General features: G+C 42.4%; 1 protein-coding gene across 1 annotated transcript in view; it reads right to left on the minus strand.

The window, feature by feature from the left end:
• The window catches only part of Fat3 (FAT atypical cadherin 3), a 587,501-nt gene that overhangs the window by 97,224 nt on the left and 465,553 nt on the right, over nt 1-24,724 (minus strand). The window contains exons 6-9 of the mRNA XM_041656771.1: nt 21,321-21,635; nt 19,999-20,209; nt 11,536-11,675; nt 2,166-2,441 (exon numbers count right to left, since the gene is read on the minus strand). Of these exons, the coding sequence (XP_041512705.1) occupies nt 2,166-2,441; nt 11,536-11,675; nt 19,999-20,209; nt 21,321-21,635 (942 nt within the window). The remainder of the gene's footprint in view (nt 1-2,165; nt 2,442-11,535; nt 11,676-19,998; nt 20,210-21,320; nt 21,636-24,724) is intronic.

Genomic DNA, 24,724 nt, shown 5'->3' on the forward strand with positions numbered 1-24,724 from the left:
GTATGACAGGAGACAGGGTGGGGGGGGGCATTGAGAGAGGTTGAGATTAGGAGTCATCTGAGAGCAGGGCAGCATCATTTCTATTGTTTCTCTGGATGCCTGGCCTGTGATAACCTGGGTACCACAAACCCAATTACTTCATTTGGTTTCCATAGTCATTTATTTCTTGTTATATACTTATATTCAGTCATGGAATGGTAGACAGAGATTCTTCTAAGGGTGGGATTAATGACACAGTATTGTTACATTCATTCAACTAACATTTATTGCTATCTGTGATGTTAGGTTCATGGCATACGTAGAGTGGTTCTGTAGTAAACTAGACGGTCTCTACCTTCATGAAGACTAAGATATTTGAAATGGGTGATACAGGCAAGCCACAGAAAGGCATAATGCCAGCATGGGATACAGTTAAAGGCCCTCATAGTGTGTGCAAAGAGGCACATAAACTAACATTCAACTTCCTGGAATACAGAGCAAGGAGAAGAGGAGAAGGAATAACATGATGGTGATGGTGACAAGGGAGCAGAGCCCAGAGCTGCTAGAGAACCTTGAACACCAGGAAGATGCATTCAACTACAACGTCTAAGACCCCTCAGTGTGATTTTGCCAGACAAATTTGATTAATGACTTTAAAATTAACCTGAATTTCATATTGCAAAAGATTATAAATAATCTATTCTTTATCCATGTGGCTTTGTTATTTATTATTTGATATATTGTTAATTGAATTAATACCCTTGCTTTGTTCAGTTTTAAGCTGCATCACTCCAGAGCCATGTGAAGACATTGGGCCATATCCAAGAGGAACTCTCAAGGAGAAAAGTGATTTCATGACTGTACATGGAAGGAATGAGCAGGTGAGGCTTGGAAGAAGGTGGCCTAAAGCGGTCTTTCCTCTAAACATCTAACTACACAAATGATGAACGGTGGGCAACCAAACTGATTTTTGAGTTTGCTGAGGGAAGGATGAACAGAAAAGACTTGAAAAAATGAAAATGGAATTATTCACCACTCTGAGGCTTCTGTTCCTAAAATACCATGTAAATATCACCATGGTCAGTGTGCCATGATGGAGTTCTATAGCTTGGTCATCCACACCCAAGAAAAAATACAACTGAACTCTATTTGAAGATTTTTTGTTGTTTTTGAATGAATTGAACACTAGACCAAAGAGTGTGAGGACTTTGTCTATCTCAGTACTTGTGAGATTGCTTTCTGTGTAATATGTGCTCAAGAATATTTGTGAATGAATGAATGAGTGAGTGAATGAATGAATGAATGAATGGGCATAGTAGTGAACCAGGCACCCTCTGGGAACTGCCCATCTGTCTCCTGGGGTCTTAAGTGGCAACTGCAGCTGAGGGCATGGCACTCAAGTTACCTCTTGTCCAAGAAGATTCCAGTGAAGGAAAAAGTTGTTACTCTTGTGGATGACTTGGGAATTCATAGATTCAGTCATCTCACACTCTATCAGTGCAGGAGATTAAATCATGGTCAGCCTTCCTGTTTTTCAGGAGTATAAGGGGGGCCCTGATACACAGAGGCTGTGCATGCCAGTGTTGTTCTGGGCTTATTACAGGAACAAATTATAGGCCATAAGGGAATCAATAATAATTCTCACTCATCTTTCTTATTCACTGGATGGATTACCAAAAACCTCACTTGAAATACAAAGCCACTTCTACATAATTTGAAGGAAGGCATGTTCAGTCATTTTTGGGGTCACTAGTATTACCTATAGATCTACCACCAATGAAATACATCATAAATCGATGTGGGTTGAGAGAACAGTTGCCCTTGTGAAAACTTCTCAAGGGGCTTCTTTCAAACTTTCCCACACAGTCATCTGGCTCTAAACAACTCCCCTGAGTTGGGAACATTGTCTATTGCTTTCTTCTCTAAACCATCCATCAACAGCATTTTCTGAGTAGCCAACATCTGCAGAATTAATCTAATATTTCAGGTTGACAAAAACTTTGGAGTTACTTTGTCAGAAGAGCGACTCCTTGACTGAAATACAAAGGCAAAGCGGAATGTTCCCTGTCAGTGCAAAGGCAAGATTTACAGACTTTAAGGGCCCTGGTTTTCTGAAGACTAAGGTATATATGCCCTTGCTGATAAATGGTTCTGTCAGGAGAGAAAAACTAAGAGTCTGGTCCTACCATTATGTTGAGGATGTGCTTGTCCTGGGCCTCATGGTCCAGCCTTTCGGCAGTGTAGAGTACGCCCGTGTTGGGGTCCATCCGGAACTTCCTCATGCTGATGGTGTCAATGCTGCTGTGGATGGTGTAGCTCAGCTTATGCTTCTCGTCTCTGTCTGTGGCCTCAATCTGCAGTATCTCTGTATCAGGAAGCACATCCTCAGAAATTGTCACATCATAATGCGGCTGGGAGAATTCAGGGCCATTATCGTTATTATCCAGCACTTTGATAAATACCTGTAGTCAAAGGAAGACAAGAGTGATAAGGAACCCCAACGCATTCACTGCTAATGAAAGAGGTCGCTTTTTATTGCTCCTCTCTTTGTATCCTTGCATCCTAGCTTTTAGCAGCAATCCCAACATAGAGCAAACTCTCTTATAAAAACCTTCTCACGGTAGGTAGCTGACGACAAACCATCAGTTCACAGTAACAGCAACATCAGTTATGACTGTATCTATAATCTCATTAATAATTGAACAGCTGAGGTAGCCATGAGACGTGGTGATTCCACAGGCCAATCTGAGGCACAATGTGAGTGATTAGAAGGTGGCCTTCATTTGGAGGTTTCGGTTACCTACAGTCTTATCTAGACGCCATTTCTTATGGCGGACTAGCAACAGCAGTGCAGGGAGGGATTAATCTTTGTCGCTTTGACTGCATCAGAAATCTCCTAGGAGATGTGTATCTTCTAGATACGGCTTTGAGGTTTTTTTCTAGAGGTTTAACTGATGATGGAAGACACATCTTGAACTTTAGTGGCAGCATCCTGTGTGCTGGGGTACACAGATTGAATACAACAGGAAGGAGACGAAAGCAAGCTAATTAGTGACCCCACACTCCTGCAGCTGTGCTTTCCTGTTTGGGTGGAATGCACCCATTCAACATAGAAGGAAAAATAAACCTTTAAGTTGTTTTGCCAGGTATTTCTTTTACAACAGTGAACAAAGCAATTAATACAAGGTGGGGAGAAATAAAGATTAGGTAGGGAGGCGGAAGGCAGGGATGAGGTGAGCTGGATGCTATCAGAGCTTCTCAGTAGCCATACCATCACCCTGTGCTTGTTCTTTGAGAGATGACTAGCCAAAAGCTTGCTCAGATAGCTCCAGTATGAAGCGATCATTGTTTCCTCATGAGGTCCCTTGTTATGGAATCTTCTGGGCAGGTAGAGAAGTGTACCATTAATCACTCAGCTTTGACAGCAATCAGTGGCTTCAACTGTCTTCCTAATCATCCCCACCTGCCGCCCTGACTGTTTTGAAGCAAATTACGGCTATCATTTCAGCTTGATCATATTTGACTGTCCTGTTCGTTGAAGTGTTCGTGTTTACTGCATAGTCTCTCCTTGGCCAGAAGGATTGTCTTCAGGTTGACGCCTGAGTTTTTCTGACACAATCCTGGTGTTCTTTGAGTTCCCCTCCCCTTTCTTCTTTTCTCACTCCTTTCCGTTCATCTCTTTGTCAATGTGGTGATACCATATACATTTTCCCTACCACATGATTCACTTCGTATTAGCAATTACAGTGAACAGAAGATGCCCATTGTTCCCAAGTGTCTGGAGACGGTTTTTGTTCTGATAACTGAAGGAAGGAGTGCTGGTGGTATCCAGTGGGAATAGGGCAGAACTGCTTGATGCTCATGGCTCAGGCAGTGTTGAGGACCCCGCTCCATATCCTGAAGATAAATCGGCCATGCAGAAAGAAATGTTCTTCCAGGGAGCATCATGGTCGGTCATCCTTTACGGACTCGTTAAGATTTTTCTATTATTTGTTCTTAGAGTACGTAAAGAAAATGAATGTGCCTATGTCTCTTATTAATTTCTCTGGCATACAGTTCTATCCTCGCATTAGGAGAGTTTGATGAATGCTTCTATAATTTGATGAAATATTTTTGTGTTCCACTCTTCCAAGGGTTCATCAATGTGCATTCCTACACGTATGCAAGAATGACGCTCCAGCCTTGCCAACAGAGTTTGCGGGAAGACTTGGCGCCTTTGCCAGCCTGCTAGATGGAAGTGGTACCTCACTGCTGTTCACATTTGCATGCTCCTATTAGGAGCGAGGCTGAACTTTGGTTTCTATGCTACAGAGCCCTTTGCGTTTCTTTCTCTGTTAAACTGCCTATGTCAGTTCATTCTTCTGTGGGCTAGAAAGTTTACTTCCTTTTTTTTGCTTTTGGAAACTCAGTGATATAAATGACAAGGTTGTGCTAAATTCTGCCGTGAGCTTTATTCCGGGTGCAAGTTTCTTTGGCATGCCACGCAGAAGGAAAGGCACCCAGCGTTTCCTCTGTGGGGCATTTTGGAATATTTTCCATTTTCCATGACACAGATGAATACATACAGCACTTACAGGTGGCATTTGTGTATTTTCCTTCTTATCACTTTCCTCTCCTGTGCATCGGGAATTTTTCCTGTAATAATATGTGAGGCCAAGATCTAGTTTCATTTTTCTCTAAAAGGCTCCGCATTTCTTTCTATGTCACTTTTTAGGGATGGATGTGAAGCTAAAGGTGGTCTTCCATTTTCCTTTATAATTCTTCTGACTTGGAGCTGGATTTCACCTGGTTGCCCTGTGTCTTACAACACAGTTTTACATGGCAGTGGGTGTGGTGCCTGTTCATATCTTACTCCTGACTAACAGGAGCACCACTAATGACTTTCCCATTTCACTGTATCTTCGCATGTGACTGCATTCTAGAAAATATTGCCTTTTTTTTTTCAAATAAATATACCCAGACATACTACCCTGACAAACAGCTGCACACCTGCTTACAGTGATTGAGATGTGGTTTGCTGAGTGGGGTGGTAGCCACTTTATCACGCCTGTGGCACGACCATTTTCACTTAGGTGAAATGCTGGCAGGGGCAAGGTTTGCGCCTTAGTTTGTACTTGCAAAAACAGTCGAGAAGTGTGCCAAGAGAGTTTGCTGTATTGTTTTTATCTCTAATGTATTTGCAAAACCATATTGTATTCTTTGAATGCCAATTCTTTAAAAAGTTCATGTAACTTAGTTAAGATGCTAAAATATCTGTTTTCAGAGTGGCAGTTACATCAACAGATGGAAAAGCCTTTCTGGCCAGCAAGCTGCCCTGACCTTCATGAAGTTTCAAAGCTGATGTGATCTTGAAATGCTTGCCTCTTTCTGCTTGCTTTGTCCTGAACCTAATCTACAGTCAGAACAAGTGTTCCTCTGTAAAAGACTTCCTTCTCCTCATTTGCTTTTGATTTCCCACAGTTGGGACCATTTGTGAGCTCCTGAACTAACAAAGCAAAGTAACTCTCAAAGATGTTGTGTTCAAAATGGTAATTCAAAAGCTTACAAAAGCACAAAGGACTCAAGGCAGGAGGGAACCCAGCCTTGGGAAGTATCTCCAGGGCTGGTTCAACGCTGCCCCCCACAAACATGTTGCCTTCCGCAGGCTCTTCAAAGCTGAGTCTGGGTAGGTGCCAAAGCCCTGCTTTACAAAGGCTCATGGTAGAACAGTCCGTGGGGGTGAATTGTTGGGCAAGACCAATTAAGTCCTAAATTACTGGAATTCTGCTCTGCCCCTGCTGGCGTTTCTAAGACATATTTAAAACATCTTTTCCAGGGGAGCAGTCCCTCGCATTTTTCTCAAATGTGTGAATTTTATTTTGGATGTATGAGTAGAAAACTTATATCACACTTGCTTCCTGTATAGAAATGTGAGTCGTATTTGCTCCTTAGTCTCTATTATATCTGGTTCTTCAATGGAGAACAACGTTAACGGATGTGGCTAAAGTCACAAGAGCAAGGTCGGATTCAATTCTCATTTCTACAGAGCCAATTCTGTATTCATTCATGATTGTTCTCATGTGCACTTAGGTTACATACACATTAAGGATAAATGTGAGTTATACACATGTGTTAACGTATATACGGTGTATTAAAAATCACAAACTCTTTAGTAAAAGGTGAAATATTTATACAATCTGGAGAAGGGTAGAACGGGAGAGGGGAGGAAGGAAGGAGAATGGGAGAAAATGTGTAGCTCAATAAAAACAAACAAACAAATCACAAAATCACATATCTCAAGTCCCTGAAACAAATCAACATAGCTTTTAAATTACTATTTGGCTGAGACTATCTGTTTTCCTTCACATATAACAACAAAGGTCTCCCATGTAATTTATAGCTATCAGGTATATTTCAATTTAAAGTTGAGTATCAGATTGTCTTAATAAAATCTATATGTGTTCAGCATGTGAGAGTTCCAAGAAGCTTCTCATCTTCAGTATTGCAACAATCTATGAAGCATGTAGGATTCTTTCACAGCGAAGAAGACTGAGTCTTAGAGTAAATGAGCTGCCTTCCATGGGATACACACAAGTCAAGTTCCAACTTGGACTCGTGCCACCCGATTCTGAGTCAATACTTTTTCACTGTACAACATACTTTCTCTACTGGATGAAGTTGTATATTTTGTAGCCATAAACATGTAAAGGGATGTTTTATGAATAGCATGTTTTTGCAATGGAAGGAATGGGCTTGTATCTCTTTCCTGTGAACCCAGGCAGCCATTTAACCAGTCTGGGCCTCGATTTCTCCCTGAAAAAGAATGATGATAACTGCAGATTCACCTTTCCCAAGGTTACTGGGAAATAGACATTCTTAATGAGACTTGTTGAGTCTCACTATGCAAATGTCAAGTTTTATATACTTGTGTGCCTTTTTATCCACGAACCTTTGGAGGAGCCATGTTCTACACTGTTTTGCATTTTTTTTCTATGAAGATGCAGTAGCTCTGACTGATTTGGCAGATGTACAGAGAATATTAATCTTCATCATGGACTGTCCTTAGCAACATAAGTTCTTGGGGTTTAAACTATGCTAAGAGGAGGCTGGACCTAGGATAGCAAGGAGATAGTCTGAAGGTTACAGGTATCGTGTCTCCTAGGAGACCAACTTAAATAGGTGTACTTCTTGTAACTCCTGCCTTAGAACAGACTCTGAAGGCTTAATGTTGCCTTTGAGAGCTGGCACAGTGCAGGGACTGAAAGAGCAGGCTCTGGTATCTGAGTTTAAGTTCTCCTCAAACCACTTGACATGCATTGGGCCTTTGACCTAAATAGTAAAACGTAAATTCCAGTAGTCAATGGGTTTCATATTTCTGGCACAAAACGTCATTACTAGCTTAGATAAATTAGGTATTAAAATAACACCTAATATTATTATTATCTCATAGTTCCGAATACTGAAGTCAAGGCCAAACTCAAAGGATTGACATAGATACATTCATTTTTAAATATTCTCTTTTCTCTTTCAGGCTCAATATAATGTCATCTGGTTATAGGACTGAGGTCCTTGATTACTTGCTGGGTCCCCAACATCTTGTGGCCACCTATATATTCAAATTGTCTCGGATCTGCCTTGCACTGGATTTTCTGTCTTCTCCCTTTCCTTTCTTTCCAATTCCAGCTGAGAAAAGTTGGCAGTCATGTCTTTGTTAGTAGATAGGTCCTATGTGGAGACCTTTGATCTTAATTATATCTCTTATATCTCTAAGTCTCTTCTGCCAAGTAAAGTAATACAGCGAGATTCTAAAGTGAACATCTAGAGTATGAATATTTTTGGAGGGGAGGTAGGATATACCAATTCTGCCTGTAATGAGTATTTTAGTACCTGTTTTACAAAGTCATTATGAAAGTTGAGGGATCTACCCATCTTTATCTAGTGGAAGCCAATTTAAGTAGCTTTTGGTCCCCCTTTAAATGACTCCGTGAGTCTGTAGTAGGATAATGTGACTGACACTCTCATCCTAAGTTGTGGTTAGCTATCTCTACATAGCATCTTAGCTCTTTTCTAATGCAAATGGAAGTGTATTGTCTGGGAACCAGAGCTGAGATCCATTTAAACTTCTATAATTCCACTTAGGTTGGGGTAGATGGTGACTCCTTGTAGGTGATTTATTCCATTCTCCGTGTGCCCCTACTCCCTGTATACTTCCCAGTCCTGGTGCTTATGACTACCAGGGCTCCTGAGATTCTTCTTCTTTGCCTGAAGCAGACAGTCCAGAGACAGCTTCTCTCTTTCCTCCTTCCCTTTCAATGCAGACTTCCTTATTCTTCTCTGGCTTTCTAAGATGACATGGGAATCACTTCTATACTGTGTTGTAATTTGAAAAGGACAACAACATCCTTTGTCAAATCCCGCACAGTTTCATGCAGAAGTCTTTGTCCACCTCATCAGGTGGCTTCTGCACACGCAGGGGTGCTTTTGTTTCCTGTTTTGTTCTTTGGTATCTTTGTAATGTGAAATGCCTAGGTCCCTTTACAGCTGCACTCAGCCTGGCCAATCTCCAGAAAAAAGGGATATTTTTGTAGCCTCAGATTCTGTAGCTCGGAGGCACAAGAACCTGTGAGAGTCAGAAGGGCAGGATGAGACTGAAGACAAAGTGAGGTTTCATGTTGACACTGAATCCCTGAGGCTCTGATTTATTTGATACAGGTGAAGTAAAATTCACCACGTTGTTTATGGCTGCTGAGAAGCCCATGTCCCACTGTGTTTTACGATCTCATGTGAACAACGGAGAGATAAATCACACATGGAGTTCTGAACAGGTGTCTTGTGAACTCCAAGACATAAACGTTACGTGAAGAAAGGTGTCCGTTTGGTGGTGGGGTTGCTGCGCTGTCTAGGGTAATAGATTTCAGTGTACTTTAGCAGTTTCTAAAAGAGTCTAGAATGCTCTGTTTATTTCCAAAACATGCTATTGTTCAAATACGCCTGACGCTGTTGCAGAGAACTCTTCCTGCTGCCATGTTCAGGGAAGTCTGGGCTGACAAACTCTCATAAACAGACAGGTTCAACACCGCCCTGGCCTTCCGATGGCCACAGTCTTGACGAGGACACAGTGCTTGCTTGGAAACTGAGTTCTCATTCCTAAAGGGCATGGTTCCTGAGAACAGCATGACATGGGTTTTTTTTTGTTTGTTTGTTTGTTTTTTTACAAGAAAAATCTCATGATGTCCTTTACTAACCTCTTTAGTTTGCTCTTGCTAAGAGGACCTACAAGTTCACCCAATTCTCAGGCTGCTTGTGAATGTTCTGGATTTAAGTCTAAATATATATAAGCTTGGAAAAGCATTGTTTCAGACAAATTCTCCTTTAAAGGTCTCATTCAAAGACTTGCAATTCCATATTATTTTAGTGAGTGTAGATTAGACATTTGGCCTTAAAACTACATTACTAGCTTAGTGTGGTGGAGTGTGCCTTAGTTCCACAGATTACGTGACCTGAGGCTGAAGGATTGCTTCGGCTTAGGAGTTTGAGACCAATATGAGCAATACAGCGAGACCTTGTCTGAAACAACAAACAATTAAAACTATACCACTGTGACCTTAAGCACCTTAGTTCCCTGCTTATGGCATGGATTGAAGAAATATTTATGAAATAAACGCTACTAAATTGTTGCTCATCTTATCCTAGTGGAATTCTAAATGTCTTTCTACTAACTTTTTCATCGCCATTGCTAACATGAATGCTTTGTGCCTCAGAGATCTGGCGTACCTTCTAGATAGATCCTGCTGGATATGTAGAATCTATTTATTCATTCATTCATTCTGAAACTATTTAATGAATTATACATTTAGATACACTGAATGCTGCTTTATTCCACTGGTTTTCAAACCCAGCGGAAAGTCTGGAAATGAATAGGATTCCATGCTTATTTTTATTTTACTAGAATATGCTTTGGATTTTTAATTAGCACAGAAGAGCTGGGGTTGCCTATGATAAGAAACCACTAGTTCAAGTTCCCATTTCAAATGAGTTAGCACTAACAAATAGCAATACTGCGCTTGGATTGTTTGGCATGGATCTTCTAGCGTACTCTTCTACTGCCTAGTTCCCATGGAATCTCAGTCAGGGGCCTCATTTATGTGTCTAGCTTTGAGTTTCAAAAAATGCCAAGGAATGGTGTGGTTTTAAATAGGAAGAATACATAATTTGTTGTCCCAATTGGGTCAATTATCAGATACTATGGGGTGCTATTAATACATATTTTGGGTTAAGAGGTGTAAGTGGGACTCTCTAAGGCAAACAGGGTCCTGTGGTCACCCGATACGCAGGAAGGGACCGAAGTGATAGTCAGGAGCAGTCACACACTGGCTGTCTATATGCGAGTCGTTTCCGTTTATAGCTATATTAAAATGGAAAGCAAACGGTCACTTGGAATAAACCCCATTGTCCCCTAAACTTCTACTACTCTCTGATTACAGTCATGTGGCATTTTTTTGCAGCATCTACAGACCAAGAGATGGTTGTCTGGACAAGCATATGAATTCTCCTTCCTCCAGCTTTCAAATTTCCTGGTTACAAAAGTGTAAATCATATTTAAAATAAATCATCACTTGCTTGCTTCTATCTTTTTACTAGCTTTACTCACTACCTAAATGTGTTGAGAAGAATTCTGCATATCCATCTGGGTCCAGTCGAGAGCAGGGTCCAGATCAATCATTCGTGTCTGCTGGTGTTGTGGGGACAACAGAAGGAAGCAGGGAGAAAGAGCAGAGCGGCAGTGTGTGCCATATGGGGCTGGGCTTATGGTTCTGAATAACAAAACACAAATCTTATATTTACGGTAATTTCACTGTGTTCAGAGCTAGCACTGGGTCAGTCTCCCTTGGGAAGAAGTTCAGAGGTGTTCTGAGTCAGACGGTAACTCGGAAGTTTTCTTCTAACTCTCAATGTCTCTCCTTGGCACTCAAGAAGCAGAAGAAAAGCTCCTCAACCCCAGCTGTATGGTAACATCAGCAGGGATTCCGGCTGGCATGACTTTGGTCCTGCTCTCGCCATGCTCCGGGTCAGAGGGTACTAGGTGCAGCCGGGACAGAGAACCCCTAACACAGAGACTACAGTGGATACCCAGGCCTCAGTCTTGCCCTTTATTGAGGCTGTTTGACTTTGGCTAGGTAACTTCCATCTCAGGACAGAATTTAACATGGGCTCCTCAGTATCTCTAACTTAAATTTCAGTGATTGAAGAAATGAGGAGGGGAAGAATTTCATGTTGTGCTAACACCAACAACATAGATGGGCTCTTTGCAAGTTGACTGTTGTCAACTACAACAGTCCACAATAAATGACCAGGAAACCCATGCACACCACTCTTCCACGAGCAAACAGCCATAGTCATCTTGAAAGAGGCAGCAAATAATTCTACAAGGTCACTGCTAGACCCTTTTGTCCCAGTTGTTCCCTAAACAACTCCATGGACATAATTTATTACTCCCTGGATCTCCTTTTCATTGCTTCCATTTCTCTCTTTAGCAGATCTTTTCACATTCTTACTACCAGTAACTCAACAGCTTACCTGAGTGACAGCAACATTGGTTCCATCGGTGACTTCCACGCTCATGTTGTAGACCGACCTTTGTTCTGCATCCAGAGGTTTTGCAATGACAATTGTCCCAACACCCTTCTCTGCATCAAAAGAGCTGTCAAAATTCCCCCCTGATGATTTCACAGAAACAACATGAAATTAGCACATCTGAGAAGGTATTAAGTGTCTGGAGGCATATATCTTTACAGGGTGTTTTTATGTAAATACATTTTCTGGCAGGCATCCCTATAACTCAATTTCATAAATCATAATGGGACCTTACTATTTCTAACTTAATTAGTATTTCAAAAGCCATACTTTATAAGCATAACAAAAGACCCCAAAACAAATGAATTGTAAATAAAAACGTCAGCATTAATATAAGACTCCATAAAATACTGAGAAAGCTAACAGCCCTTCAACCCCTCTCAGCTACCATGCTGCAAACTTCAAAAATTCTTTAACTCTTTCTCCAGTAGAATATATTCTCAGTAAAAAAAACTATTCCAATTACAATGAACACAAATGAGTTGATACTTTCAGGTCTTTTCTAGGATTGTTGGTAAACATTTGGCTGGTAGGATTCAGAGTCCCTCAATTAAATGTCAGAAATAACTTTATGAATAGAGCAAGATGATAAAATTTTTAAGAAATGAATTTCATATGAAAAAGAGTCCCTCTGAACATTGGGACATTCAGAGAAATGTTTTGGCATCTTGGCAGTATAAATTAATTTCTACCATGTTCTGTTGGTTTCACAGAAACAACATGAAATCATAAAATCAGAGGGGTATCACATGGATATTATATTGCTGATATAACACCAGTGTACTTATAAGGCAATTTACAAAGGTTTAGAAAAAATTGTCTTTTGTCCTTTTGTCTTGAAAGACATACTTAAGATGGTTAGAATTGGGATCATTTTATCTCTGAACAGAAGTGTCACTTACAAACATCCCCAAATTAGAGACCTTTTTAAGGAAGAGAAAGGAGAGCAGTCTAAGTGTTGGAACAATTTTAATTAAATGTCAGTGTATGTTCACCAGTGCTATTTATTTTTGTCGGGAATTGCATGTGTGAAATACTTTTGATTTCAGATGGTAATTTTATTTAACTTTAGTATGTAGGGCAATGCATTTATTGAATTTCATATTTTAGAAAAGAGAAGCTTGGCATTTTTTACTTCCTACAGTCTTGGGATTTTATTTTTCTGGTCATTTAACAACACATTTTCATGAGAGTACAATATTAAGTAGGCAGATGAGTCAAGGGGGTGAAGAGTCACACCTGAATTACTGAAATTTATGCTACAGTGAAAAATAAACAATACGGTTTTCTTTCTAAAAATGTAGGCATGTATAGTCTAAGTACCAACTGCTTGCAGCTACCATGTTCACATAGGATTCTTTAATTACTGGAGAGAATATAATTGCCTTTGACATTTAATTAAATCTGTAGAGATATGGGGGTACCAGAGAGTTGCTTAGAGATGATATATGTTCCCAAAAGTTTCATCTAGAAGAATCATCTTCCAATTACTGTCATCAGTTGATTTACCGAGAAGCACTAGAGGCTAACTCCAAAGAAGAGTTTTGAGGACTTGGAAGAGGGGGTTCCTAGCCTGAGAGGAGAAGCGGGTCTTAGTGTGTGACTTCTTGTTGAAGGCAATGCTTTCTTGATTCGCTCATGGAATAACACAGAAAGTTGATCTGGATGATGGGCAGCCCCAGCCATCTTAAGTAGCAAGGCTGATCATTTACCTCCAAGAAGTAAATGCTGGGGGAAAACACAAAACAAAACAAACACCTTGCCATGGAAACTCTCAAGGAAAGGTAATAACAACCTCCAAAGCCATGAGAGAAAGACAAGGCTACAGCTTCTCAAGCTCTTTCTGGAGGATATTAACTCCTGGTCTCAGTCACAGCTCAGTTAACAGTAGACGATCTGCCCCCATCCCTGGGGCTGTTCACTTTCCTAAAGATGAAGACTGAGAGTTTGTTTAAACTGCGGTGGTTTTGGAGGAATAGTGGTCATACTCCTGCGCCGGCTATTTAGGAGAGTCACACATTTGAGAGTCAAAAGAAGAGAATTGTGCAAATAATTTCTCATCTGGAAGATGAATGAAAACGGAGCTGAGAGGCAAGAGGAGCAAAGGAGTCTGGTTTCCCTTCTTGCTCTCCCTGACTGTGGCTCTTCAGAGTCTGTGCAAAACACACTCTCGCCCTACCTGCGTAGGGGTATAACATTTGAGAATTTATGTGTTTTTATGTAGATTATATGTGTTTTCATAATTTCTGCTCTTGTTAATATTTTGGCAACTTTTGCAAGTTTGTTTTTATAATCCTCTTGTTTCCTCTTTGCACACATATGCCATGTTTGCATTTGTTTCTTTCATTGGTTTCTGCAGTTTAAATACTCCTGATGACATACGCTTGATGCCATAGAAGAGACAGATCATTAGCATCCTTGGTATATTTTCCCATCCACCAATGTGGCCAGCACGCTATAATACTCATCTCTAGGACATTTGCTCCTAATTAAGCCAAGATTTCATTTAAATCAAGATCTTCCGAAGTTTCCAAATGAATTTCTGACAAGGGACCTAGAATCTAGACCAGCAGTTCACCACCAACCCCCACACAATTTAATAACCTACACTTAAGCATCCTATTTCATAAGCGACTCCATGCCTTTCCCCCAGGTCTTGTTTTTTCCAAGCTCCATTTTAGCCTGAAAGGTGATTTCAATTTTGTGAGAAAACAAGTCCAAATCATCTGGGGTGAGGCCATTAATCAATACAAGGAGTCCGTCTTCACTAGCAGCATTCCGTTTAGGTAAGATGTGCTTCCTCAGAGCCAGTAACAGAACATGCAAAGCCAGAGTGTGCTGGATGCAGCAGCATGAGGCCAAAGAAAAAGTGGGCAGAAAAGGACACTGCGGAGCTGGCCCGAGTCCCAGCCAAATGGGGTTCAGAAATGTCACAGCCTGTGCGTCGCTGCGGGGGTGTGCGGCAGGGGTAGTTAAAAGCGAGGTGGTGAACAGCCCACATGACAATAATTCACTTTAGGGACGTTTCCCTTGAGCCATTGTTGATCAAGGCAGGTGTCATAGAGTAAAGACAGAGCTGAAGAGGCATACTGAATTTCTGTTATAATATTCTAAAATTGATGTATCAAGGAGGGGCCCTGGAAAGACTCTAGAAATGGGACATGGATAAAACACTTGGAGCCAGCATCTACCGCTCAGTTAGCTGGGGTATAACTGAATTGAGCTCTTTTGTAAAGGCGGGTATCCCATTTGAGGTTTGAGATTTATGGATTACATCAACTCTCCATCTCAAAAGGTAGGGCACACCGGACAGAGGGAAAAGTGCCTGCCGGTGCCATCTCTGCACAAAGAGACCCAGTGATTAAAAAGGGCTCAGTTTCCAGGTTCTTCCTCTAGAAAATAACTCCGCTCTTGCACGTGTAATTATAAAAATACCAACCCAAATCTAGTAGTCACCCAGGGGGAGGTGTGACTGAGGAGCTTCCAAAATCCTGAGCAACTGCATCTCAATGAATGGAGGGAGCCGTGCACAAGCTGTTCGTTCAAGTTCAGCATGTACACCCGACTGAAGGAGAGACAGTCGGTGCCAGTTACGGTGTGATTATGAATAAATTTCTGCCTTGGAATGAAGCAAGCGCACAGCAGGCTGATCTTTAAATGGCGGGCTGGAGCTGAGGGCAGGAAAGAGTGGCAGGAAGAGGGAAAGAGACCTAGAATTTACTCCAAGGTTCCTTTTCTTAAAATAATTAGTATGTGAAGTATTTTTAGACTTTTATTATTTTGCTAAAATTTCCTCAGATATGATTCCATAAATGACACTGTTGCTATGGAGAAAATAGAGTCCTGTTTGTGATGAAGTTGGAGCAAGAAAGTAGAATGGGAGAGATGAAGTGTTTGATGTCCACTGACTAGCTGCACAGACTTTACCCAGATGGAGGAGCAGATGAGTTAGAAGTAGATGTGGCTGCCTGGTTAGGGTGAACCTCGGGCTGCCCAAGCTCTGAGGTGTGTCTAACCTCATGTGGCAGAAGACAGCTATGATTGTCAACAAGGCCATGACTGGTCTTTTCTAACAAGGTTTTTCAATGAGGACAAGGGCTTGCTTTATCTCGATGAAGTCTAGTTTATCAGTTCATGTTGTTAATATTTTTTTTATTCTTTACTTTCTTTGGGGGGGGGGGGAACTGCCACCCAGCTCCCAAATAAATCACAGGTACAAAAAAATTAGAGACTTATTTAAAACTCAAAATTTCTTTTCTTTCTTTTTTTAACATTTAGCAGAGTAATTATAGTTTTCAAGCATGAACTGGAGGATTATATTGTGTGTCAATTTCACAAGGTTGGCCACACCTGGCTGAGGATGAAGCTAGTACCAGCGCTCTGGGGAAGAGTGGCTCTCCTTCCTGACCCAAACCTGCATCATCTGTAGCTGCGCAGGAGACAGGGCTACAAAAGGACAGGTGTAACTTGAGACTGCAACAGGCAAGGATTCCAAGTCACAGAGATCTACAACCCACTGAGGACCAAGCTAGCCTTAGTCTATCAACACAGAAGGATGGTTGAGAGGCCAGCACAGAGGGCCGGCCCTCAGAGATTCCTGTTAATATTGGCTTTCTCCTTCCTGACATTGGGTGAGGCAAGTCAGGTGATTAATGTGCTATCTGTATGCAAGGTAAAGCGTCTATTTGATTCAGGTAAAAGTCAAAAACTGGAGATCAGCATGCCTCAATTTTTAGTGCAGAGTTGTTAATGATGGCAGCCTTTACAATTCAAATATTTGCCATCAGGATGAGATTCTGGGGAGAGCTGAGAACCAGATTGTCTGCACATTGGAGGGTATGTAAATTAAGGGATGGCTGAGGGGAAGTCGGAGCCTCCTGAGAAGTGTGAAGATACATGACAAAGCCACAAAGGATTGTGGGTTATTTTTGTTCCCTTCATTTTCTTTCCCTCTTAACAAGGAGAGGGAGCATGCTGTGTGTTGGGCTGTTCCAATCCACAACAGCTGAACTTTATTATGTTTCCTTTTAATTGCAGCTCTCTTAGCTTGGTTATAAGTAGGGCTTGTTTCTGAGAGCTGAGGAGAGTCTCTCGCTACAGAGAAAGCTGTCTCTTTGGAGTCAAGAGAATGCAAGTGTCTCTAGGCGTGGGGACAAAGTGCTGCTCCCATGGAGTTTCTGTGACTTGGGGATCTGGTAGGAGGCAAGGAAACTCATGGAAGTCTGGAAATGTGCAGGTGAAAGCAGGCTTTCAAGGGGAAGGGGAGACTAAAGCATTTTTGTTGTTTGACTGAATGAGGATTCGCCACGCTGAGCAGTTTAAAGCGGTATATGCCAGATCAGGATGGTGTTTCCTCGGCCCTTCAGTGTGTTCTTCGTGGGTGTCTGGATGCCCTAGGTCTGTGGTGGAAACACCGCTTGGCATATTCTTCACAAGTGTACTTGGGCAAAACCTGTTGGGACCCGAGGCTTCATTTCACGCCCACGTGGACCTCGCTTATCCCATGCTTAGTCTCTGTATTTCTGCACAGGTCATGGGTAGCATTAAGTACTAAGGGGCATTGCCCACTCTTGGTCCCATCTGTGCTAGTCTGATCAAAGACAGTGCTTAGGCAAGGAGGAAGGGAAAGCTCACAAAGGAAAAATGTGCAAGAATATTTGACAGTAAGGACGAAACACCTGAAGATGATAAAGCAAATGAAGGGCTTTAAAAGAAGGAAGAGCGTGTCAGCGCACTGGGTAAAATATGACTCTGGCAGACGAGCCGCGTTTTCAGAAAGGAGATTTGGTAGAGGGCAGCGTCTCCACTGAAAGCCGCCAGCACCTGGGGAAAGGACCTAACATCCTACAGTGAAGGAAAAAGTTGGCATCTCAAGACACTGTTGGCGGGACATGAGGATGGAAATAAAATCATGATCTGTTTGGGCAGAAGGCCCAGTAAGTTCAATTTGTAGAAGAAACTTGACAAACTGTTACCAGATTTACAGAGAAATATCTGTGATGGAGAAGTCCAGGCCAATGTGCGGAATCCCAGTCCTGGGATTCTTCATTGATAAAACCATTCTTACTCATGCGGTAGAATGGATGAGGAGGTAACCTATGGAAGAGAGCGGTGCTTAGAAACACAAAGATAAAGAGACACGAAAGCTAACGCCATACTTTGCGTATCATTCCTGGATTATATTTGGATGCCAGGAAGTATGTTCTCTATAAACTCCTCTTTCTCCTTGGACTAGTGAGGCTATTGTGAGTGGTGTAAAATGGAATGTCACAGTGACCTTGGGCAGGGCCAGGAGTCCCCAGTAGGGTTAGCATGGCTGCTGGAGGCATCACCAACAGTCTTTGTACTCTTCACTCACATGAGGATGCAGAATGGCGATGGGATAAACATGAATGGAAACATACAATTGCACTGATAACATAATACGGAAAGCCTGTGCATGCTAACCAGCATACTTGTGGTGCTCCTGAAGAACTGCAAACTGGCCCGAGTAATTGATGCAGGTGATTGACCACACTGAACATCTGAGAAAGGTATGCTGGTGACATTTACCATTTATGGGCAGCCTGAGGTACGTGGGGTAGAGGTTGGATGCTCACGCAAGGGACAGGAAGCACTGTTATCCAAGAAGAAATGCTTGCAAACTGAGTTGGTGAAGGAATGGGTAAAGGTGTCTAGGCAGACAAAAGACAACTCCCAGGGGGATATGTGCAATGCTTCCTTGCATCAAGAAAGAAGAAACTATATCATACAGTAGCTGGACAAGCAGAAAACTGCTGAGATGGTGGTAAGACACTTCTCATGGGACCAGAAGATGTTCCATCTCAAATATGTCGGCAGAGATGAAGAAGGAATTCAAAGGATGGTCATATGAAAAAAGATGGTGAGATTGATGTCAATTAAGTAAAACAAAGATACACTATGTTTCGCAGAATAAGATGCAGAAGGCAAGCCCTTATTTGTTGGAAGTTCAGGGGACTCTTTGAGGTTTGACCCGGACACAGAACATTCTTTTACTATGCTTCATTAAACCAGATGTGGAACCTCCTAAATGCCTTCCCCAGACCCAGCTGTTCTGGAGGAGTAGCTGGTTCCTACCTATACTGGCCAGACGTCATGATTCTCCCACACTGGCGTTCTCCTGGCTACTTCACTGCTCACAGAGAATCGTGGGAAGCGAGCTCTGGCTCAGCCCTGCTCAGACCCTGGCAGGCACACTCGCCCTTTCGCTGACAACAGCCTGTTTCATTTCCCCCTCCTGCACGTTTCCTCTCCAGTGCTCTCCCTGCAGGTTTGTGGAAAGGCTGTTTTGCCCTTTTTCTTTTGCAGCCTGGCGTGCTTGCTTGCTTTCTTTCAAGGAATTTAAAGGTTGGCTCCCAAGGACTGCCCTGCCCTGCCCGCCTCGTTCCATCTGCTTTCTCTATTCAGGGTGAGCGTTACTGGCTACACATGCACATCTAGGTTCTGCTTCCTGCCCTTCCTCTTGTGGATAGCAGCTAGGGGACTCTCCTGTGGGGTTTTTAGTCTGAATGCCACTACTGCTGAAAAATAGAGGGGCGGGAATACATTTTCATTTATTTTCAAACGGAAAATTCCCAGTTAAATAAACTAACCTACAAAAAGATAAAAACAAAACAACAAAAAGCCCACATACCTCAAAAGCAATGGAAGAAAATCAAAACAATCCCCCCAAACCCCAAACCCATTTAATCTCAAACAAAGAAGTCATTGGATACGGGTAATGAGATAGCTGTTAGAGGCATGTATGAAATCTGTGGGCTGCATTTCAGTCTGTCACAGGCAGTTATGAAAGATGTAATTCAATTTGTTTAAAAAAATGTAAAAGGCAGATTGGATAGCTGTATTTTAGCAAATGTGTTTGCACTAAGGGTACCTTCTGTTGAACAGTTCTGCCCACAAGCTGTCTGTAGAATATAGAACATCTCTCGAGCATGCTTGCCACCTTGAAGCAGGGCAGTCGGGAGCAGAAAAAAAAAAGAACAGAATGCAGAAAAAAAGGTGAAGAAAAAGAGAGAAATGAAGGACAGCAAGTCTAGTACCATCAATACATTTAGAATGAGATTAGCCAAGTGTGACAATAGAATTAAAATGACACACAGAAAGACATTAAGTTTGCAGTAAATAACATATACTATGGGAAATCCAGCCAGAGAGCACTTTCTGTTCAGCTTAGCTACAGAGTCGGAACGAAAGCACAGGTCGGTTATTCATTTTACTGGCTCTTTTGCATCTCAGCACTACTTTTAACTTTAGGCATCATTGCTAGGCTTTGATTTTTTTCTTTTGCCTTGTAAATTATTTGAAAATGTATTAATTTATTTGTTTGGCTAGTTCTTTCAAACAGTGAAGTTCATTTCTTGATATGCTCCAGAAACTTCGACTTACCAATGATGTCAAACCACAGAGGGGTGTTGGCTGGTTGCACAGACACCACCCCTACAATCTCTGTCACTCTGTCACTTTCCATGACTGTGAAGTTGTAAAATGGTTCATCGAAGGTCAGTGGGACAGGTGAAGGTGGGGGCTTCTTAATCCATTCAATATGGAGGCGAGCCGTGGAGGATTTCTGGGGCCGCCCATTGTCCACAGCCTTGATCTACTCACACATGGAGGGAACACAGAAAGGTGGCTTAGCGCTCATGTCTGTAAGAGTTTAAATCCTTCACCAACACAATATGGAGCTAAAAGACCATTTTCTGCAGTGTCACGAGAAGAGTGGGATCCTGTTGAGAGTGAACTCTGGAATGGGAGCAGATGGTCTGTTTGGGAACAGGACCCACACTACGTTTGCCAGAAGCCAACTTTTGAGACATAAAACCATGAAAAATAAATGTTATACTTACAGTTCACAGTATTTCAGGGCCAAGAGTAATAGTTTACGTGAGTAAAGATCGCTAATTTGATTCATCACAGCATGACTCTGACGTCACCTCTATTGAGAGCTGGGGGGAATTGAAGTACATGGGAGTTCCTATTTGTGTGGTAGCATGTATGAACATGTGCATACACTTGTGATCATGTACATGTAAACATATGGATGTATGACTGTATGTAAGTATATCAGATGTGTGCACATGTATACATGCATATGAGTGTAATTTTGAGCACAGGTACTGAGTGTGCATGCTTGAGGCTGTGCATTCATACGTGAATATGTGTAAATACATTCTATATGTGCGTGCTTATATGTTTATGCATGCGTGATGTACATGTGTGTGACCATGGGCATGAGTGTTTACAGCATGTGAGAATACGCATGTACATGTGTGGGAATATGTGTGCAAATGTGTATGCATTTACATGACATATGCATGTGTGCACATACGTGTGAATGTATGTATGTTTGTGTCCCTGTGTGTGAGCATATGATGCCTCTCTGTGTGTGTATCACGGCCTCTTCTGCTTTTCTCTAGATACATACTGTCCTTTATCTACAGCACCTTGAGAATGATTTAGGGCTCCAGATTTGTGGTTGGGAGTCGAGGCGGTGGAATTGGAGAAGGTTTGCAGATAAGATCCATCAAAGGAAACTGATTATTTAGGACATCACCCAGCAAGGTAAGAGTTCTCGCCTGCCCCTGGCTGCCAGAAAACAGCCTTTCACAGCGACTTCTGTGCTCTCCACATGAGAGATTTGCTGATCAAAGGAGTAGACATGGATAAGAGGGCTCGCCCTACCCCACTAACGCTCTGGAACTGAATCTTACTGTTAGGATGTCATAGCTTCCTGCCGTGAATTGCTTTCTGGAGGAGACCATGCCAGTTTTGGGGTCAATAAAGAATTTCCCATCATCATTCCCATCCACAATACTGTAGGAGATTTCTGCATTGGGGCCTTCATCGCGGTCAAACGCAAAAGCCCTGTAAATGGGTTCTCCTCTCTTCTTGCGGTCACGTTCTGGAAGCTTGATCTGGTAGACCTTCTCCGGGAACTGGGGCTTGTTGTCATTTTCATCCAGAACCTGAACGACCACCCAGATCGCTGACTGTTTTGGAGAAGACCCACCATCTGTCACCGTCACCTGAGTTTGGAAAGGGAAAGATAATGCAATCAGGAAATATGCATATTGTCATCTCCTTGTCCCTGCCCATCCCACACATGTCCCATTTATGCACCATCTCAGTTCTTCTGAGTACTATTATTTATATAGAATAGGCAAATTTCTCATAGTTAGCGCTAAGAGAGTGAATGCCTCCAAACCAGCAACAAAAGTCATTGCTGGAGGGACAGTGGCAAAGCGGAGCAGTTTGTAGTTGGTTTCTGCTGCTGAGCCACATGCCATGTACTAGTGACCTTTAGAGGCAGAATTATTTGAGTGTGGAGCCTGGGGGAAGAGGCTAATCCACTCTCTGAGGTCTCCCAGATAAGCACTAATAACCTAGTCAGTTCACAAAGTCCCTCTTTGTGATGCCACCCCCTGGGATGGTCATTTCTACATAGGAATTCAGTGGGGGCATGGCAAAGGAGAAGACCACAGCAAGGGTTTACTGTTGAGTACAGCAGAGAAGAAGACTTTGCAAACTTCAGACTATATAAACTAGGTGAATATAAAATATGCCTTCCCAACAGACACAAAACACATTATATAATCATCATTACACATTGACCCATGAGGGCTTCATCAAATCCACAGACAAAGCTTTTACCATCCAAGCTCTGCTCTTCTCTTTTTTCCCCATCCTGCTGTGAGCTGAACTGTTTTCCCCTTCAAGCTCAGGAGCTGAATCCCTACTCCTACTTGGGCCTGTTATGCAAATGAGGTCTTCAAGGAAAGGGGTTAAAAGGTTGAATGAGATCATAAGGGAGAGTCCTGACCTAACTTGGTTCTTTATTAAAGATGATGTCTGATGTCTCATTTCTCTCTGCCATGTAAGTGTGCAGTAAGAAGGTACAAACCAAGAAGAGCCCTTCACCAGAAATAAAACCATGCCAGAACGTGACCAGGGACATCCCCGTCTCCTTATTATTATCTTAGTGTTTGTCTCATTCTCAAATTCTGGTTCCCAGCATAACAACATTAGCAGATGGGGTTAGTCATGGATGGGATTAGTGTCCTTATTAAAAAAAAGGTTAGGAAAGCTTGCTCATCCACCTACGCCACCCTAAAACACATGCAGAAAGTTCCATACGTGAGGAAGGGTGCCCAGCACATGGCTATTCACTAGCTCTGTTTGTGTGATCAGTTTACAAAGGAAAACACCTTGGAGTGGAAATTTGTGAACAAAAGATGTGTCCACTTAGAGCTGCAGAGCCTGGGAAGTGCACAGTCAAGGTCCGAGGAAAGTCTGTCTGTGAAGGCCTCCCTAGAGAAAGAGCATTCTAGATGTCCCTCTGATGACAGACGGGTACAGACAAGCCCCACCGGCCTTTTTAAAATAACAACACTAATTCTATTATGCTCTAACCATACTTAATGGTCCTGCCTGCTGATACGGTTGTGCTGGGCATTAAGACTTTGAGAAGACAAGCATTCAGACAAGAGCAGGGAGAGCAGGGAGTCCAGCTTCTTGCTCTTACTTCTGGGGAAGGCTCCTCCTGGCTTGCAGACCCAGCTTCCTGCCTTCTGCTAAGAGGTATTTGGTGTCTTTTCTTTATATTTTTATGGAGCAACAAGAAGAGTATGAAATAAGTGGTTTGTGCTATAATGATCCATAACTTATAATTCACAAAACATATTTTAAATACACTTAACAGTTACTACAACATAATGGGAATAATCGGGGGGGGGGAATCAAAATTATTGGAAACCAGATTAAAGTTTCTTTTTCAAATAGAATTGTAATGTAGTTTAGCTTCTCTTATGAGCTGCCTGGTAGGGTAGCCTTAATAGACTCAAGATAGATTTCAATTAGAGTTCTTGCTTTTGTTGAAAAAAAATGAATCAATGAAGTTTTCTTCCAGTGTTATGTTCTCTGTTGGTTTCCTGGGCTTTGTGCAAGGACCACTGAGGCCAGATGTGTACCCAGGCTGGCTGTGGGCTCCTGGGGCTGTGAGTCCTGAAAAGACAGGCTGTGTCCTGCTCAGGGCTCAGATTCTACTCCAGGAGAACTGTGTTGGCCCAGATTGATTTCTTGGCTGCTCAGGGGCTCTGCCTCTTCCCTGCCCAAGCAGTTCTTTTCCAAGTCAAGGCAACTCTAGCTCTTGCTGTTTTCACTGTGTCTCAACCTTCTCTTCCCTGACTGTCAGTATGTACCCTGCAGAGGGCTCTGAGGCCAGGTAGCTGAGGAAAGAGCCTCTGCTCACTGGAATAGCCCACCAATTAGCTAACAGCTCGTGTACGGAGAATGCAAACTTTCAAGAGCAGTGTCGAAGCACACTGACTACACCAGCCCAGAAACATGCTCTCAGGTACACCAAACGGGTTGTGGAGGAGGGTCCATTGCCCCTGTGACATCCCCTTCCCACATGATCTTACCTCCTCACCCACAAATTCAACTGCTACCTCTTTACTGGAATTCTCTAGTGTGTATCTATTATCCCCATTTGCCAAAATACTGTAGCCTGATACTAGAAATTCATATTAGACCACTTGTATGTACCTCCAAAATATCAGAAATAAACAATATGACTCCAACTTCTTTCTTCTATATACATGTTCTCAGTGACACTGGAATCTTGGGAGTATACTCAGAAACTCCCTTTGTCTAAACTCCACATCAAATCAAACGTGGTCCCTTATGAGCTACTTCCAGGCCAAGCTCTGCCGCTACACTCTCCCAGCGTGGGTCTCCCTTGGTAGATTACTGGGGCCTCCTAATGTCTGAGGAGTCAGACTTTGCCTTTATTGTGGAATGCCAGTTCTTTTTTAAAGGGGTGACCATGCCACTGACCTGCGTGAAACACTGCAGAGCTCCCTAGAGGACAAGGACCTGGACTGTCCTCACAGACTACTCACTGTGAGGACAGTGAAGTTTAGGGACCAAGAGCTTGGTTAACATCCCCATTCTGTTAATCTATCTTTGCCCAATGCTCCTGTCATTACACCTGATTTGGTTTAGGGAGCCATTCCTCTTCTTCAGACCTATGGGTGTGTCCTTTGACTGTCCTGGCACTGTCACCAACCCACTGTATGCACAGAGCCAGAACACAGTTATCACTGCACCGCAAGTC

This window comes from Microtus oregoni, unplaced genomic scaffold (assembly GCF_018167655.1).
Source record: "Microtus oregoni isolate MIOR12 unplaced genomic scaffold, Mior012 000008F_ref0000371, whole genome shotgun sequence".
Lineage (NCBI taxonomy): Eukaryota > Metazoa > Chordata > Mammalia > Rodentia > Cricetidae > Microtus > Microtus oregoni.